The sequence below is a fragment of the Podarcis tiliguerta genome (assembly GCF_965153285.1).
Source record: "Podarcis tiliguerta genome assembly, chromosome: 13".
Lineage (NCBI taxonomy): Eukaryota > Metazoa > Chordata > Lepidosauria > Squamata > Lacertidae > Podarcis > Podarcis tiliguerta.
Genome location: NC_139546.1, coordinates 22,594,566 through 22,612,755, shown reverse-complemented (window position 1 = coordinate 22,612,755; position 18,190 = coordinate 22,594,566). Strand labels below are relative to the sequence as shown.

Here is an 18,190-nt window from a genome sequence, read left to right as displayed (position 1 = left end):
GCGTCAGATGTGACATACTTTGGAGTGGGAGTTTGCAGCAGAGTGACAAATTGTGACAAGCAGGAATTATGATGGCTTGGAGCTGTATCTTGTATCAGTCTGAAGGGCTTCAAATTGTGGCCTCTCTTTCTATACAGGAAGTTTAGGTAATAGGGTGCTGCATAGAAGCCAGGTGTTTCTATGCCCACACATCTCTCCTAGGCAAGCAAGGGGCATTTCCAGTGTCCAAGGACACATTCCATCATGAAAAAAGCTCTTGAGGAAGGACCAGAGCAGAGCAACTGCAGAGAACTCTGCGGGCCAGACTGAAAGCCTTGGAGGGCCATATTCAGCTGTGGACTAGAGGTACATGTGTACTGGGACTAGGAGAGTGACAGCCAGGGAGCCAGAAAGGTAGAGCTAGGAGAGGTGGCTTGAGGACAGCCATGTTGAAGATGTGGGCCTTCAGGAGAGGAACTTTTCAGGTGCCAAGATTGCCAGCGCATCCCATCAGCAAACACAACCTGCCAGACCACAACCTGTCCTTCAGGTAGATTTAGAATATTGGACCCAGTTTTGACATGTTTAACTTTGCTGGTGGGCAGGGGGCACAAAGTGTGATGCCAAGCCGCATCCATAGCCATTTCCTCCCTCCCTTGATCTTCCTCAGAGTAGCACTTCAAAGGTGGTAAGAAGATGCTTCCCTAAAATGGCAATAAAATGAAATGAATTCTGCAGCTGAGAGCTCAGCTGAGCTGATCTTCATTTTTACGGCCTTGTTAAATCTCTTTTTAATTTTTTTCAACACTAGTTTTCTTCCACCACCCCACCCATTCTTTCCAGATAACAAGAACCCATAAAGTATTTTTATGGAGGAGAAAGCTTGTCTTTCCTTTGCCAATCTCTAGAGCCATCCGTACACTCCACTGCTTATTACAGCTCTAACCGAAGCCGTATATTATTGCAAAATGGCCATCTTGACGTGGCTCAGCCCATAACTGGGACTGTGCCATTTTCAGAAGGCAGAGTCAGCAACCTCAAGAGCAGGACCTTGTGGGTTCTGTGATTATTGAGCATTTGCAAAGAATGTGGAGTTATCAGGGAAATCAACGTGTCTGATAGATTTAAGAACATAAGGGTTGCTTCTGCTGGCTCACAGGAATACTGCATTAGCTGCTCAGTATTTTGTTGATTTATGCTGGCCAGCATGTTTTAAGTTACACACAGCTTAGACTCTTATCTCTTGGTGGTGGGTAGGAAGCTACTGATGCTGCACACAGAAGTTTTACTTCTGGTTACCAAAGGAAGTAGAAAATAAAGAGGAGAACTGAATTGATCAGTACAAAAAACAACTCTTCCCTCTCCCCCCACCCCCAAGAAGAGCGCCAATAAAAATTGGCATTCTGATTTTTGGAGGGATTTCAAAGGAAGTATGTGGCTAATGATACAACTACTATCCCGTTTTGTCATGGGAGGCTCAGAGCAATGTTCTTCCTGTTGGTGGTCCCCAGATGTTGTGAGACTACAACTCATGGGAGTTGTAAACAAGCAACATCTGGGGACCGATGGTGGAAGAACATGAATTTAGAAGATGCCGCAGTCAGAAAGCTGGACAATACTGTTAACTGTTTCTTTTCAATCAGAACAGAACAGCTACTAGAAAGTCCTGATTCTACCCAGATACAACCATGTCTATACGACGCTACCCAGACATTTGCCAGTCTTGCAAGCCTGTTTTCCATGGGTCACCCTGATCCTATCAAAGCTTGCCTCTGCTAGAGAAAGTACGATTTCCATGCCAGTGACTATAGAGGGGAAGTCTGATGTAGTGTTGGAACTTCAGGAGTTAGTCTTTGCCTCTTATCTTCAGCTAAGCAGGTGTTATCCTTTATGAAGACCACTAATTTATGGGTGCTGTTGATCAGGAATGTCTAACTTCTTCCGCATTATTGGAATCCACTCTATTCCCCAGACACCATCTTTGGGGCCAGAAATGTATTTTGCCATACAAACTGATCACCTCATGAAGGGTCAGACTCCATCGCCTTATAGCAGTAAAGGATTCACAGTTCTTTTATTTATAAATTCATTTATAGGCTGGAGGTTTTTTTGGAATAGCTCTTCTAAAGACATGTAAAATACAGTTCAGAAGCAAAAGACTCAATTTATATGGCAGCAGCACACTATTTTAAAAGCATATGCCACTTTAAAATAAATAAAACAGCAACATGAGTTACAGTAGATAAGCTAGGTAAGCATTCTAAAACAACTCTCTGACTTAAGCTCATAAGAAACCTACATTAGAAAGAAGCAGCCCTAAATTAGTGTGCTTTTAAAACCTGCTTAAAGATGTAAGGCCTCTCCAGATGTCCTCGTTGTGCATTCATGATGATATGTACTGTACTCATGATATTAGACAGGCCATATGCGACCCCGATTTCAATATTATTTGCTTGCACAAAAGTTTTGAGTTGGTCATAAGACTTCTGTAATGGTTCTAGGGGTTGCTCGTGAGTAAGTTGCCGCCACTCCTGGCTAGGTTACCTGGTTGAACCCTTTCTGTCTGGACAGCCTCAAGTTTCGTGGCTGCCTCAGTCGCTGGCAGAATCCATCAGTGGGCGTTTCTTGAACCTCTTCCAGCATAAAAGCTGTTTGACGCCCAGTCTTCTCCTACTCCCCCTGCGCGGAATGTCTGGTATCTTCTCCACTGGTGTTACGCTGATTTCCTTCCCCAGCGGATGGGCTGCCTCTCTCCCTACTGGGACCCTCTCCGGCATCCCTCTGGAGCCTTCTCTCTGCCTCCAGCTCCGATGGCAGTTCCCTGACAACTTCATTTCCAATCTGTGCATATCCTGCAATTTCCTTTTGGAATCCTATAACTTTTCATACCGCAAATGTGTTTTTTGGGGTACCACTTACTGTTGCGCTATAGCCCCTCTGGACAGTAAAAATGTGGTAGCATTGGGGGAACTAATAAAGCAGAACAAGTCCACCGCTACTGCGTGAAGAACATACTGCTGAATATACACCCATCTGGAGGGCTCCTTGCAGAGCTGAGGTCATCCCCTCCAAGCCATTGGCTGAGTTGTTGTGATGTCATAGAGTATTCATAAGTGTTTTAACAGCTGCAGGAGGGGAAGTTGACAAAGGGAATATTATTTTTCTGCATAAAATACATGGGGCAGAATATAGCTGTCCCATACTTCATATGGAGCATTTAAGCTGTGTGATTGGTTATAGAAACAGCATCATGAGACTATTTAGGAATGTTTACAGTGCAGTTAGCTGGTGTGTGGTGGGGAGGTAGAGTTTGCTTCCTTGGATGTGAGCATTGTTGGCCTATTTTACTGATGGTAATGAATCAAGATGTCTGAAGGGACACAAACCTTTTGGGAACTAGGCTGTGCTGCTGTTCTTTCCTTTCTTGGGCCAGGCGTCAGAAGCGGAAGCCCCCTTCTCCAGTTTTCAGATGTTCTAGCTATTCCTGAGCTTCAGAGCGATGTTCCACAAAAATTCCTCCCTCCTCCCCATGAACCAACCTGCACCTCATTTCCGTTTTCTTTCAGTTCCTTTATGTCCGTATTTACTGTTGCAGAATGTTCGTCTGTCTTTGTCCCTCTGTCTGCCTCTGCTTGAGAGCAGGGGCACCTAGGCTGTCATCCCCATTGAGGTCTCATGACTGTCTTATGTTTGATTTTAGCCCCCCCCCCGGGGGGGGGCAGTTTTGATGTCTCCGTGGTACCTCCCGCCCCCAGTTGTCATCTTGATATGTTTATGTCTTGTCTGTCTTCCGGATGACGGCCTCTTTTCTGCCCCTCACCCCACCCCAAGCACGCCCCTTTGTCCCCTTTGCACTGAGAAACCCCCTTGAAATCACTTTGGAATAAAAAGTGATTGGAATGGACTTCCCTCCCATCTCCCCATCTCTTACCTACCTCTGTCATGCCCCTGTAAAGACTGAGATCTACCTGCCCCTTCCTTCAAGAGTCTGAAAATTTTTGTGGCCTTGTTCTGAGGCTGATCAGTGGGAAGAGAAAGCTGTAGCAAAGTCTTGATTCTCTTGGAGACAGTTGCCACCAATGATTAATGGAGGCTGGTCCACATAGGGCAGGCTTCCTCAACCTCGGCCCTCCAGATGTTTTGAGACTACAGTTCCCATCATCCCTGATCACTGGTCCTGCTAGCTAGGGATCATGGGAGTTGTAGGCCAAAAACATCTGGTGGGCCTAGGTTGAGGAAGCCTGACATAGGGCACATGGGGCACTTCCCCACCAACCTCAGCCTGCCCCTACTTGCCTGCCTAGCTAATTATATCCATTCCAGGTGCAGTGGCCCTGGCTGTCAGCATCCTTAGTCTCCGCATTGCCCTTGTAAAACTCAGTAGGATGGAGGATGTACACAAAGCTAGAATGTGTTGGCTGTGCCTGTCATTGGCTCTAGCTCCCCCTGCTGTTGGCTTCCCTGCCTTCCAACCTACCAGTTCCAGTGGGCACCACAGCCAAAGGGAAAATCCTGCCGGTGCCTGGATGGGACTGTTCTTTCCCTATCCCCAAAGGAGGGTCATGCAATGCTGAAGACTGATCAGCGCTTCATTCTAACATAGCCTCTGATTGCCTTCTTTCTCCCTACCCTGCCCACCCCTTTTTGAGAAAGCTCTCCCAGTCCTTCCTATAGAGCCGACATCCCTGGTCCCCTTTCTGCACTGTGAGGTAAGTAGGAAGGTACCCTGACTCCCTCTCTTGTTTCTTCCTTCCCTTCTCTCCCAATCCGTGTAGATCCCGAGAGGACCAGCGCCCACATGATCTCAGCAGACGATGCAGAATATCCACGGGAATACCGGACCCTGGGCAATGGCACACGCCGATTCTCCAACGTAGGCCTGGTGCACACCTCGGAGCGCCGGCACACGGTCATCGCTGCCCAGAGCCTGGAGGCCCTGACAGGGCTCCAGAAGTCTGAGATGGAACGGAAGCGAGATGCCTTCATGGACCACTTGAAGAGCAAATACCCCCAGCATGCTTTGGCCATCCGAGGACAGCAGGAGAGGATCCGGGACCAGGTAAGAGCTGCCTTTCTTCAATCAAGTTCCTCTCTCAACACTCACAATGTTTTCTTTCTCTGGGTTCATGGCTTAACATAGGCAAGATGCAACTTTCCCAATTAGGACTCTTTCAGTCCTCCTTACCCACTTAGATCAGGAGCAAATGAGGAAATTAATCTGGTATGTGTAGCATTCTCCTCCTGATTCCTTAAATCTGGGATGGGGAACCTAGGGCCTTCCAGAAGTTGTTTGATTACAACTCCCATCAGCCCCAGCCAGCATGGCTGATGGTCAGGGATGAAGGGAACTGTATTCCAGCAACATTGGGAAGACCACAACTTCCCAGTCTTTGCCTTAAAGCCATGGGACTTATTCAGGTGACACCGTTCTGGCAACAAGTGGTGTGAAGCGGGACTTTGGAGATCTTTATGGAATAGCCAAGACCTTGGTCCTGCTTCTCAAGGAGACATGTCTAGCTGTATTATAAGTTTAAGTACACATTTCAGGTCTGATCAAAATTGTATACTAAGCCGTCTTGAGGGATTACAGATCACAATAAGGCACTGGAGATACCCGATAAGGAATTGTCAAGCATCATCATGAAACGCCCATTTCCCAGGTCCTTTTGTGGAAGCCATAGTAGAAACTGGTTCAGTTTCAAACACATTTAAATTGGTAATATAGATCTTGTGTTCTGGGATGCTACACAAGACCCTTTCATTTTTGTAAGACAGCCTTTTATTTTTGGTAATTCTTATTCTGCAAGATTATATAAGCTGGTTTCTATGTTTTCTTACACAATGCCATTATTACGTAGATACTAGCTACCCAACCTCCATGAAACTCAGGCTTTAGGTTGCAGCTTTTTGGATCATTGCCACCAGCAAATTGGTGGCTTGTTAAGGGTAAAGGAAAGCAAATACCCTTTATTGGTTTTATTCAACTTCTGCAGTCCTCTGCAATGAGTCTCATGACAACCTAAGGCAGGGGTTTTCTTATCTTTTTGAGTCCACGGTGCCCTTGACCAAACACATTCTTTCTGTGGCTCCCCTGTGGAAGCCACTTATACTGGGGTTCCATTACAGGAAGTGTGTAAGTGGGGATTCCCCCGTTCTGTGCCCGCCCTACCCTGTTGAGAGTGGAGGGGGAGGAGGGAGAGAATCAAATCTGGAATATGATTGGAAGACAGAAAGCAGGAGGAGCAGCAGGACTCGGGCTGGGGAGAGAGATAGAGAAATAGATCAAGAGAGATTTGCAAATATGAAGGAAGGATGGCTGACGTGAAGAGGGGGAGAGAGGGGAGGGCCCTCCTGCAGCACCCCTGGCCAATTGTTAAATTATCCAAGGGTGCAGAGGTTGAAAACCTCTAACCTCATCTTGCCAACCTTGCCAACCTCTGGAGCTGGCCATTCAGTGGCTGCACAGTGTTGCTGTGCCAAGCATAGGAGTGTGGCACTCCCTCCGGTGCTGAGCATGTATAGGTGTCAGTGAACACTGCAAATATAACATTCTAGGCCAAAGGTATTCAGCCTTTTTGAGTCCACGGTTCCCTTGACCAACTACATCCTTTCTGCGGCACCCCTGTGGGGCTCAGGAGCCCAGTTATGTCACCCCTTGCCTTCAGAGCTGGCAGCCTCTTACTCTTTTTTTGAACACCTTCCCTTGTGGAGGGTTCTCTCAGCCTCTTCTCCTCTCCCCTCTCCTTGGGAGTCCTCTGGGCAGCTGCTGCTGCCACCCCCTGGTCTCTGAGCTGCTTCCCTGCCCCAAAGAGAGGTGCCTCCTCACACTGCCCCACAGAGGCCTGGGAAGCACTCCCTGGCCAGCCCCAGAGGCACCATTCATCATTCAGCTTGTAGCCAGGGCTGCTGCAATGAACAGCTGTGCAAGCCTTTGGGAGGCAGAGACTCAAGACGGCATCAGAAGGAGGGAGGGAAGGAAAGAGGGACAGAGGCCAGTTGCCCGCGGTACTCCAAGGTGCCTCGGTACACTGGTTGAAAACCACTGTTCCAGGCAGTGCCAGTCTTCGCAGCAAGAGCTGCAGATATGACCCTAAGGCTTAGTACATGGTATCAAACAACAGATGTACAGTGACTAAACATCCAGATTTAGTACTCTGAAAAGTATACCTATATTCAAAACCTGGGGAAGCTAACCTGTGGCCTTTCATCATAATCACCACCATCCTACTTTATTTATTATTTATATCCCGCCCATCTGGCTGGGTTGCCCCAGCCACTCTGGCCATCTCCAGCCACTCTGCCTGTCATTGGCTCGGGCTCCTCCTACTGTTCGTATGGGATGCGGGTGGTGCTGTGGTCTAAACCACTGAGCCTCTTGGGCTTGCTGATCAGAAGATCGGCAGTTTGAATCCCCACGACGGGGTGAGCTCCCGTTTCTCTGTCCCAGCTCCTGCCAACCTAGCAGTTCGAAAGCACGCCAGTGCAAGTAGATAAATAGGTACTGCTGTGGCAGGAAGGTAAATGGTGTTTCCATGCGCTCTGGCACTCGTCACAGTCCTCCATGCGCCAGTAGAGGTTTAGTCATGCTGGCCACATGACCCAGAAAGCTGTCTGTGGACAAACGCTGGCTCCCTCAGCCTGAAAGCGAGATGAGTGCCACAACCCTATAGTTGCCTTTGACTGGACTTAACCGTCCAGGGGTCATTTACCGTTACCTTTACTGTTCATATGTTGTTGGGGCTCCAATTCCCATCAGTCCCAGCCACAGAGCTAGCTCTGTCATTAGGCAGACTGAGGTGACTAAAGCCCCCAAGGCAGTAGTCCTGTAGACACTCCGCGGCAGGCACAGAAGCCGCACCAGTATCGGCTGAAATAATGCAAGAACTTGCGTAGTTCAGCCAAATTTTGCAATTTGGTGGGTGGAAGATAGTTTTGTATAGCTGAATTTGACGTGTAAGAAATGAAACCCCGCCAAACAGCCTTAGAAATGCATTCTTTACGCTTAGAAATGTGTAATTTGTGAGCCATTTTCCCTGTGATGACCAGAGCTCACACATTCTTGTCCTGCGACAAGAGATTCGAGTCCTGTAGTGCCTTCCGTTTCTGGAACAGATGCTTAAGTGCTTGTAACACAAACTGTTAGGAATTAGTCGTGTGAGAGCTGAAAAATACACGTCTCGTTTTGTGCCAGGTGTGCAAGAGAATGGCACTTCTTTAGAGGCACCTGTTCTGCATGCAGGCTCAGCGCTGTGAGTAATGTGCCTGTGATCACCTGCAGATCACTTTCGACTCCCTCCTGTTGCCTAATGACTTGAAACTCAGCACAGAGCAGCCTTGCCGAAAGCCAGATTCTCAAGCTCTGCTGGGCTTTTGTCTCCTTTCCCCAGTAGCACTGATATTTCCACATTCGGGCTTTTATTTGATCCGGGGCTCAACTTAGGAACCTCTTTTCAGATCTAAGGTTCAGTCCTATGACCTGGATAGTGAAGTCTTAATGTAGTTGCACAGCTATTTCTTGCCTGATATATTAAGGCCAAATCTCTCAGCTGCTACTAGTTTCAAAGGTCAGGTTAGCATTTATTTCCCAAGGGAGTGAGTGGGCGGGGATTAGAGTGACCCGGTAAAAAGGGGAAAGGGGACTCCTGCACCTTTAATAGTCCAGTAGAACAGAGGATTTCAGCTGACAGAGTTTGCCACATTGAAAGAAACTACAGTCACAAACCGTGGCTTCATTCCTGGCAGCATGGCACAGCAGGAGTGTGGAAGGACCATGACATGCCCACGATTTTCAGCCCACTTTTAAACCATAGTTAAGCATAGGGATGTTTAAAGGGATGTGTCGATGAGACCAATTTGTAGCCCAGGTTCATTTATATGGATTGGGGGCGGGCAGAATCGTGGTTAGAGAAGTAATAAATGAACCGGCATCAGGATTTCACTTGAACCCAGAACCCAATTCCAGAAAGCCCCACCTCGAAATCTTAAGTGGTTGAATCCCAGTTCAATATGATGAAAACATGGATTGACCATATCAGTTCAGCTCATTTCAGGCAGCTTTGTGTTTCTGCAGGGGCAGAGAAGGGCCGCATATTGATGGTGGGCATGGCTGGTGCCAAAAGTGAATGGGGCTAGAGTCAAATGCGGGCAGGGAAACCCCTGTGATAATAATAATAATAATAATAATAATAATAATAATAATAATAATATTTATACCCCACCCACTCTGGGCAGTTTACAACACATCCCTTGCCCCCCTCATCCCCTTTCTCTCTTTCTGCTGCCCCCCCATTTCCCCTTTGGCTCCCCATAAAATCATGCCAGGGGATGTACATGAAACCCTAGGACCACCTAGGGTGCACTTCTGCCCCCTGGGGTCTTTATAGCTGCTATAGAATTAACAGTGTCTCTATTTATTTTGAAATGGTTTGCTAGATAGTAAGGATTCTATTCCTCCCCTCACTTGTTTTAGTTTTGGTAGCCTGGTTCCATCGTAGCAGATGGTTCAGGTGCCTGGGAGCGAGAGACAGACACACACACACACACACACACACACAATTTCTCCCTGAGCATTGGTGGCGGCGAAAGAGGCAGTGTTAAAACAGCAGATGGAGCTGCAGGTCAAGAAGTACGGCTTCCGTGGTTCCAGAAGGAAAGCAAGGATAAATGCCCAGAGATTAGTCAGTCCTATGGGGCTTTGGCAGGGCACCGGGGGGATGCTCAAGGCTAGATCAGTGAAAGTTGCAGACTAGGTAAGGAATGTTAACCCTGAACTGTGCCATGTATGTGTCAGGCTAACAAGGTTCCAGATCTGCGGTCTGCTCTTAAAAGCAGCCTGTTTTATTTTCTGACCTGTGCAAACCTTCTCTTAGAATCAGAAATCTGCCTAAGTTTTTTCTCCTCATGCCTTGGAGGTTAGAAACTTGTATCTAAATTAAAAGATAGGTTGGCCGAATCCATGCTGCTAGCAGACAGAAGCAATTTGCTTCCTCTCAAATGCATGGGGAACGTAATCATTCTGGCAAGGGGGTGAAATGCCTTTCAAGCTCTCCCTCTGCCCTAGTTTTGCATTGGAGGCTGACAGTATGTGCTACATTATCCCCCAGTGTGACAGGATATGTGCTTAACTGGACAGAGGAAAGCAAGGCTCTGAGTTTATTTTCAGCGAAAGGTCATAAGAACTTGCAGAAGGACTTGCTCTTGACTCCAGAGTTCAGCCGTGCTGGAAAAGGTGAAGCAGTATCAAAGATGAGAGTGCCCTTGAGCGTGTGCTATGCTGGAAAGGGGTTTCCGCCTCCCTGTTCTTATTGCCCTTTTGTGCCCTTATGAGCAAGGTATTCTGGGCTAGGGATTGGGGTTGGGGGGTTGGGGAGAGAAATCTGTTTCATTCCATGTTTAAAGGCAAACCTCCCTAATTTACACATTTTGAAACAACACACAAACTGAGGCACAATTTGTCCAAATCTTGCAATGCAGCTCTTCAGCCGCCTGACGCATACAGAAGTGCATTTGGTAGCATAAACCATGCATAAAAATGTATGTGCTGGTGAAAGTAGCATACAAAAACGGGGAAATTGCTTTGCAAAAATCTGTACGTTGGTGGAATGCATATGAAAATGCTACTAAATCTTCATGAGGGTTTTATTTTATTTTATTTTATTTTATTGACACAAACTGATGTGGAAATGAGGAGAACTGAACTTGAAACTGGAAAAACGAGGAACAAAGAGAAACCAAAATTCACACATTTGCCAATTCCTGCTTTGAGCCTTTTACTAGGATTGGCGTGTCCTAGTGACACAAGTTTCTTGGAATTGTGTTTGCTCAAACCTCAGAGCCTTATTTGTGCACAGAAGAGAATACAAGTGTGCAACACCGTCCTGCATAATCGGCACTCTGCATTGGGCCCTGGCTGTTAGCTTTTCCTTGGGCACTAGAGCAGTATCTCTGCTTCAGGCTCCTCCTTTTCTCAGCTCTAGTCTGGGCTGGAGTGTAGCAGTGCCCCTTTTCCGATATAACAGGAGAACGTATCCTCTCAGCTTGCATTCAAGTTCAGCCGCCTATGGGCTTGGCCTAGGGTGGCCTTAACACAAGCCTTTGCTTTTCTGCACAATTCAAAGCAATCCTGCTTCAGTGCACTCAGCTGGGTTATGCAAAAGCCACATGCAAAGGAGAAATGTCCGAAACCTCTTAGTGTACCTGCAATTGCTTGGGGTCCCTCATTTGCACCATTGCGTGTCTACAGGCACTTATAGGTGGCAAAGCCATATGCACAACACTCTCTAGATCAGGGATCTTTGTATCCCATGCTACTTTTCTTCCTACATTAGGAATGGGGAACTTTCTTTCGTTCTCTAGACAAGGGGAAAAAGTGGCCGGAGCAATGGGTGTAACTCTTACCTATATCGTAGCAGAGGTTCTTTCACCCACATTCGCCTCTGCATCCTGGCAAGCAAGTTCAAGGACACCATTCAAGGATGCATTCCATCCAGACTAAAGTGTTAGGCTGGCCACAGAGCAGGGCTGATGAGGAATACGGCTGCTTAGGAGGGGGCAAGGCCTGGGAGGTTCCTAAGGGCCAGGTATAAAGGCTCAGAGGGCCGAATTTAACCTGTGACTTGAGGCTCCCCACCCACATATCTCAATGTGGGGCTAGGACCAGCAGCCTTGAATAATAGGGGCATTGGGGTGCATGCTTTCCCCCCATAACCCTAGGACTAATGGACATCCAATGAAGCTGATTGTTGGAAGAGTCAAGAAGTGCATCTTCATGCAGCACAGAGATAAACTACAAAACTTGCTAGTACAAGGTGTGACGGTGGCCAGCAATTTGAATGCCTTTACAAGAGAGATAGATTTGGGGGGGGGGACCAGGCTATGAATGACTGCTAGATACGATGGCTATTTTGCTGGGGAACACTAGTGGGGAAAGAGCTTGTTGTGCTCATGTCCTGCTTGTGGGCTTTCCATGGGCATCTGGTTGGCCACTATGAAAACACAGTTCTGGACTAGATGGGCATGTGGCCTGATCCAGCAGGGCTCTTATGTTCTTACAGGAGATAGACCTATTGCCAGAATTCATTGCCAGGGCTAGTAGCATGGGTCAAGATTGTTGGGTACCTGTCAAGTCCCACACCCAGAATGGGCAGCCTGCCCTGGAATCCACTGGCCTTCTCCTTCTCCTCCTGAAGGAGCGTCTCCACCCCCATCATTCAATCCAGACACTGAGGTCCAGCCCCGAGGGCCTTCTGGCAGTTCCCTCCCTGTGAGAAGCGAAGTTACAGGGAACCAGGCAGAGGGCCTTGTCAGAAGTGGCGCCCGCCATGAAGTTTAGAAGATATCTGAAGGCAGCCTTGTTTAGGGAAGGTTTTAATGACTGATGTTTTAATGTATTTTTAATCTTTTGTTGGAAGGCGCCCCAGCTGGGCGGGGTATAAATAATATATTATTATTATTATTATTATTTCCTTGCTGCATGTGCACCTATCACTTCTAAGCAAAGACCCTTCCAAATGACCTGTTTATTGCCCATCCTTCCTGGTTTATTTGTGCAGAGGTTAGATGACACCATGTCAGATGACACTGTGTCAAGCAGTTGTTACCGGACACTTCCCAGTGCATCTTGCTATTCTTTCCTTATTGAAGAATGGTGTGTGTGTCTGTGTGTGTGTGTGTGTGCGCGTGCATGTGTTGTCAACAAGCCAAGTAGGAGTATGAGAGTCCTCTTGCCCAACGTTGGTCCTCATCATAGTAGACCCATTGAAATTAATGGACATGATCCATTAATTTTAATGGGTCTACTCTGAGTATAACTTAGTTGGATACAGCCTGAGGTGGGGTGTGAGAGGGAGAAACAGAGACAGTGGAAAACCTGTCCTTGCCTTATTGTACTTGCATTTCCTGTTGAAGGGAGGGGGGAGAGTGGGGGGAACACACCTGTCTGAATTAATGCAAATGAATGATCCCAATTTAGCACATCCCATTTGCAAACATGTCAACAGTATGTATGAGATGCATATTATGCCAGGCAAAAATCAAGCTGGTGGTTATAACTTGTAAAGCCCTAAATGCTGCAGTAACACAGTTGTTTTACCAGTGTGGCTGCTCCTAGTTTTATTGTGCTTGCAGTTCTTTTTTGGGGGTGCTGGGTGGTGGAGAGAGTTGCTTTTCAGTTTGTTTGCTTTGCCTTGCTGCTTTGTTTCCTGCTCTGACTTGAGCCTTTGGGATAGGTTAGGCCAGACATTTAAATATGATACTGCATGAATTTGTGTACCTCAAAGGGTCCTCAGCTTTCTTACAGGAGATGCAGAAACTCATTAGCTGATTGAAACTTTACCAGTCATTTTATTGATCATTCCTCCTGATTTGTTTGGAGGGTCTTTAGATGACGCTGGCTTCATTGTGGTTTGTTTTCAGGGGGGTTAGACAATGTTGCATCAAAGCAAAGTGTTGCCTTGCATTTTAAGGTGCATTTCCCCATCACTTTCCTTCCTGCAAAAAGTTTGGTCTTTTAGGAAAGCAAATTTGTTGTGCAAGACCTCCCACTCAAATGTAATTGTGCAACCTGGATTTCCCGGTGTGTGATTGAATTGCACCCGAAAACGATTGTCTGGCAATGCCTTTAATCTCCATGCCATGAAAAGCTTCTGTCGCTCTGTTTCTGCATGCCAGTCCTGCTGCTAATGGCACAGAGGGAGAGGAAGCTCAAAGCTTGACAGCTCCAATCGTACCTCTCTTAACAGACTCTGGCCATTGTTTTTGCTTCCTCTTGATGTCTGGAACTTCTGTGTGATGTGCTCTCTCTTCCTTCAAATCCTTCTTCAATATCCATCTTTGTCTGCAAAACCTTTTCAGACATGGTGCCAGCGCAGAAGCATAAGAAGTTGCCTTATACTGAGTTAGTATTGTCTACACTGACTGGAAGTGGCCCCCTGGAGTTTCATGCATGGTTCTCCCCCAGCCCTACGTGGTGATATTGCGGATGGAACCTGGGAACATCTGCGTGCAAAGCATGTACTCTACCACTGAGCCATGGCCCTTCCCTCAAAATGCACCTAGAATGGAAGGGGAAGCCAAATCTTGTGCATCGACAGGTCCAGCTGCCACTGAGCTGAATGCACCACCATCGCAGCTGATGTGGCTCAGGTGGGTGGTGCCAGCGCACAGCAGAGCTCCAGGCCAGCATTGCACGTGTGAACACTCTGGTGTCCTCATGTTAATAATGTTGGCCCTACCCCAGGACGCATATTAGGATGTGGGACTTGCATTGCTAACGTGGCAGTGTCAGCTGGCACACATATTTTTGCCTGGCTCAGGAGCTCTGCTTGGTGGTGCAGTCTGCCCTCCTCACTAGTAAATAGTGTAAGATGGGTGCCTGTTGAGGGGCTTCACAATAGCAGAAGGCACTGAGGACCGCTTAGCCAGGGCCTCTCTCAAACTATTAGCTATGTCTGAACCCCTTAGTGTTCAGTCCTTTCAAGATCTAAGCCTAAGTATGTCCAACTGAACTGGAGCATGCATACCCCTGCCCCTCCTTTTCCTCCTCTCCTTCTGATGTGTCTGCCCTGTCAAATTTCAGATTGCAACCTTCGCAGAGAAGATGTTTGTGTCCTTCTGCAAAGCACCATGTAAATTGATGAGATTTATATATAAAGAACTGAAATATGTGTCGGTCCTGTAGTACCGTATCTGAATAGTTTATGGTTAAAGATGGGGAAGAAACCAGGATGTGAAACCATGGCTTGAAGTGGTTTGAATTACCAGTAGCCATTGATAAGCATGAATGGCCCAGTTCAGATGGTCATATCTCATCTTAATAACTGAGATATACACAGCTCCTTCTCAGCACACTGCAATAAACCTGAAAGCCTCCAGTTAACCATAGCTTCTCATGTTTTCTGAAACAGGTAACACCAGTTATCAGGTTCAGAGCAAACCAATCTGAAGTTGGTTTAAGATCCTGACTTGTTCCAAACCCAATAACCACAGTTTCCCAGGTCATATGTAACAGGACATGTAAGGTTGATTGAAGACTTCTGGGCATAGTTGTTGCAAGGAGGGAAGGGGCTGTGTGTGTAGGCGCAAACTTGTTCATATCTGATTGTCCAAATGTCAAAGGTCAGTGTCTGCACCAAGAATACCATGATTAAGGCAACTCTCTGTCTCTGTTTGCAAGATGATATACAGGTCTTGCTGTTGTCTCCCTGTGCACTTGCTCTGGGTGTACAGCTTAGTTTGCCAACTGGTTTCATAGAAAGTACAGGGTTGCAACTAGAGTTAAGAAAGTGAACCATGATTAATGCCAACCACATTTTAATGTTATGTCTGCGTTATATTGCAGAGGAATGTTTTGTATTTGATTGTCAGATGAGAGAATATACAAGCAGTTTTTATTCTTTTCTTCTACACAGACATGCTTTTCGTCTTGTTGTTTAGGTGTAAGGAATATATAATGTCAGAAGCAGAGTGGCATGCTCTTAAGAGAGGAGATAGGAATAATGGGGGGGGGGGGGACCAGTATACCCTCTCCACTTCATCTGCCATCTCTACAGGATATAGCTTTTGAGCACTTACTGGTAGATTTGAGGCCTAATTCCCAAGGCTTGCATGAAAGAAATCCTGTATGAACACTAACAAGGCTTCTCTCGAAGGCATAAAGGTGACTCAGATCTATAAAAATGACTTGAGTGGAAAGAGAGAGCACATTTCACAGAGAGCCCCTGCAGGCCTCTTTCTTCTCCATTTATAAGGTTGACATGCAATCATCTTCAGATACGGAGTCCTTCACACAGCCTCTCCATATTCAGCAGCCTTCCTTTTTATATCTTGCGTGGACTGTAAGGTAAGATGCCCTTTTTACCCCCTCTAATTCGTTTTGTTTTCTTTCCACCCTGAAAATTTCCCAGACCCTCTGCAAAGGAGGGGGGATCATTATTCTCTGAGAGAGAAGCTGAGTGCCGTCTTGGTGAAGACAATGTCTGGAATATTTGTGGGATTGATAGTAATGATACACACCACCCCTTTCTCCACAGCAGTATGAGATTCCAGGGGTTCTAGGAGCTTCCCCATGGTTTGTGTTTCCTGTTGGAAATGAGGAACAGCAGAGAGTGTAGTGTCTTCATGATATATGGTTTATTTACACATATATACAGCCTGAACCTAGAGGGAGGAGGTGCTGAATATTCACATCCCAAGAGGGTCCTGTTCCTTACATTGCTGTAGCCTCAGATTTTAAGATTATCTGACCCTTTCTGCAGCATAAAACAGACTGCCCGCCTCATGCTCTGGCCCCCTCCAGCTTGCAGAAGTGACACTCTCCCCCCCCCCGTTCACTTACCTCATTGCCCACTGATTTTCTGCCCCTCCCTCCTGAAACTCTGGCCTTTTGTCTCTGCTAACTATCTCTCACCTCAGTGAGGGGCTTTCCCCATTTCTGTCTAGCCTGGAGTCTCTGTTAATGGCATTGTTAATAGGTTAATGACTGGCCATCATCAGCCTTGGTTACCTCTGCTGAGCTGGCCTGGCTCATTAGCAGGGATTTCTGTGTTTGGCACAGTTTAATCAAACTTTGATTAATTCTAATTTTTACAATTCCAGGATTTTGAGTTGATTTGCACCCACAGATTCTGGCCCTAAAACTTATAACAGTATTTATTTATCTACTTTAAGAGCCTTGTTGTAGATGTGGTGAAATTCATTTGAATACATACACACTAATAGAGCGTGGTATTTGGAATACATCTGAGGTTCCATGAAATGTGGATTTCTGTTTTTAAAGCAGCAACCAAAAATTGTAATATTTTCTTATATACATAAAAATGTACAGCTGTTGTCATGCTGCAGTTCGTATGGCCACCAGTAGGCGGCTACGGGGGGCAGGCAGCTTAGGCGAACTGTTTAGTGGATTGGGAAGAGGCGCTTAACTATGGTTCTTCTGTTTTGACTGCTCTGAAGACCCTAAAGAGGCTGGGAAAGTGACTTCCATTTGGTGAGAGCGACAGTGCTTTGAGCATCTGAGATGGCTGCTGCTAAGAGGCAGCATGGGACAGGCAAGGGAGCCCCAGCGGGAATGAAGAGAAGATGCACTAAGATTGCATTGGCAAGAAGTAATGAGGGAAAGGAGAAGCAAGACCCGTCCTCTGTGGCCCATTTGGGGCAGGATATGTACCTTGCCCAGACCATTATCTCACAGGTGGGCATACTGGGAAAAGAATGCCAATGGGTTACTGTTTCCCTGCTCTCCTTGCAGATTCTGACTTAACCTGGGAGATGGCAGTGATCCCTGTGGCACATGCTGAACAAAGTGCTTCTGAGCATTTGCAGAGTATTCCCCCCACCAAAAAAAGTCAGACTTGGATAACAGGACTGCCTGTCTTGCAACCCAGTCCTAATCGTGTTTGCTTAAAGAGGGGAATGGGGTTGTAGCGAGCTATAAAAGGAAGCTGGGGGGTGAACTGGGAAGGGATAGGAGAGGGAGTGGGTGAGGTGTAAAGAGAGGAGGAGTTGGACAGGTGGGGGGGAGGGGGTTGGCAAACGGTGTGTTGGGTAGGTAAGGTTGGTGAGCAAAGTGCACAAGGTCATTTTGTGTGTGTGTGTGTCACAGGCAGAGGGCCTTCTCGGTAGTGGCACCTGCCCTGTGGAACGCCCTCCCACCAGATGTCAAGGAAATAAACAACTATCTGACTTTTAGAAGACATTTGAAGGCAGCCCTGTTTAGGGAAGTTTTTAATGTTTGAGCTTTTATCGTGTTTTTAATATTCTATTGAGAGCCGCCCAGAGTGGCTGGGGAAACCCAACCAGATGGGTGGGGTATAACAAACAAACAAACAAACAAACAAACAGTGGTACCTCAGGTAATAAACACCTCAGGTTACAAACACTTCAGGTTAAAGACTCCGCTAACCCGGAAGTAGTACCTCGGGTTAAGAACTTTGCCCCAGGATGAGAACAGAAATTGTGCCGCCGCGGCAGCGGGAGGCCCCATTAGCTAAAGTGGTACCTCAGGTTAAGAACAGTTTCAGGTTAAGAACAGACCTCCGGTACGAATTAAGTTCGTAACCAGAGGTACCACTGTAATTAAAACAACAACAACAGACTGCATGTGTCTTGCCCTTAGTGTTGAAAGCAGAATCTGTTTGAGAGCATTCAGGTGGATTCTTGGCAAGATACCAGACCCTGCCTCTGTGGGTCTTCTATAGTTGACAGTCAGCTGGAC

General features: G+C 46.8%; 1 protein-coding gene across 16 annotated transcripts in view; it reads left to right on the top strand.

The window, feature by feature from the left end:
* Positions 1 to 18,190, top strand: part of SRCIN1 (SRC kinase signaling inhibitor 1) — a 322,505-nt gene that overhangs the window by 172,898 nt on the left and 131,417 nt on the right. For all 16 annotated transcript variants that reach the window (XM_083408491.1, XM_083408486.1, XM_083408493.1 and 13 more), the window contains one exon: positions 4,755 to 5,038. In XM_083408491.1, coding sequence (XP_083264617.1) covers positions 4,755 to 5,038 — 284 coding nt within the window. The remainder of the gene's footprint in view (positions 1 to 4,754; positions 5,039 to 18,190) is intronic.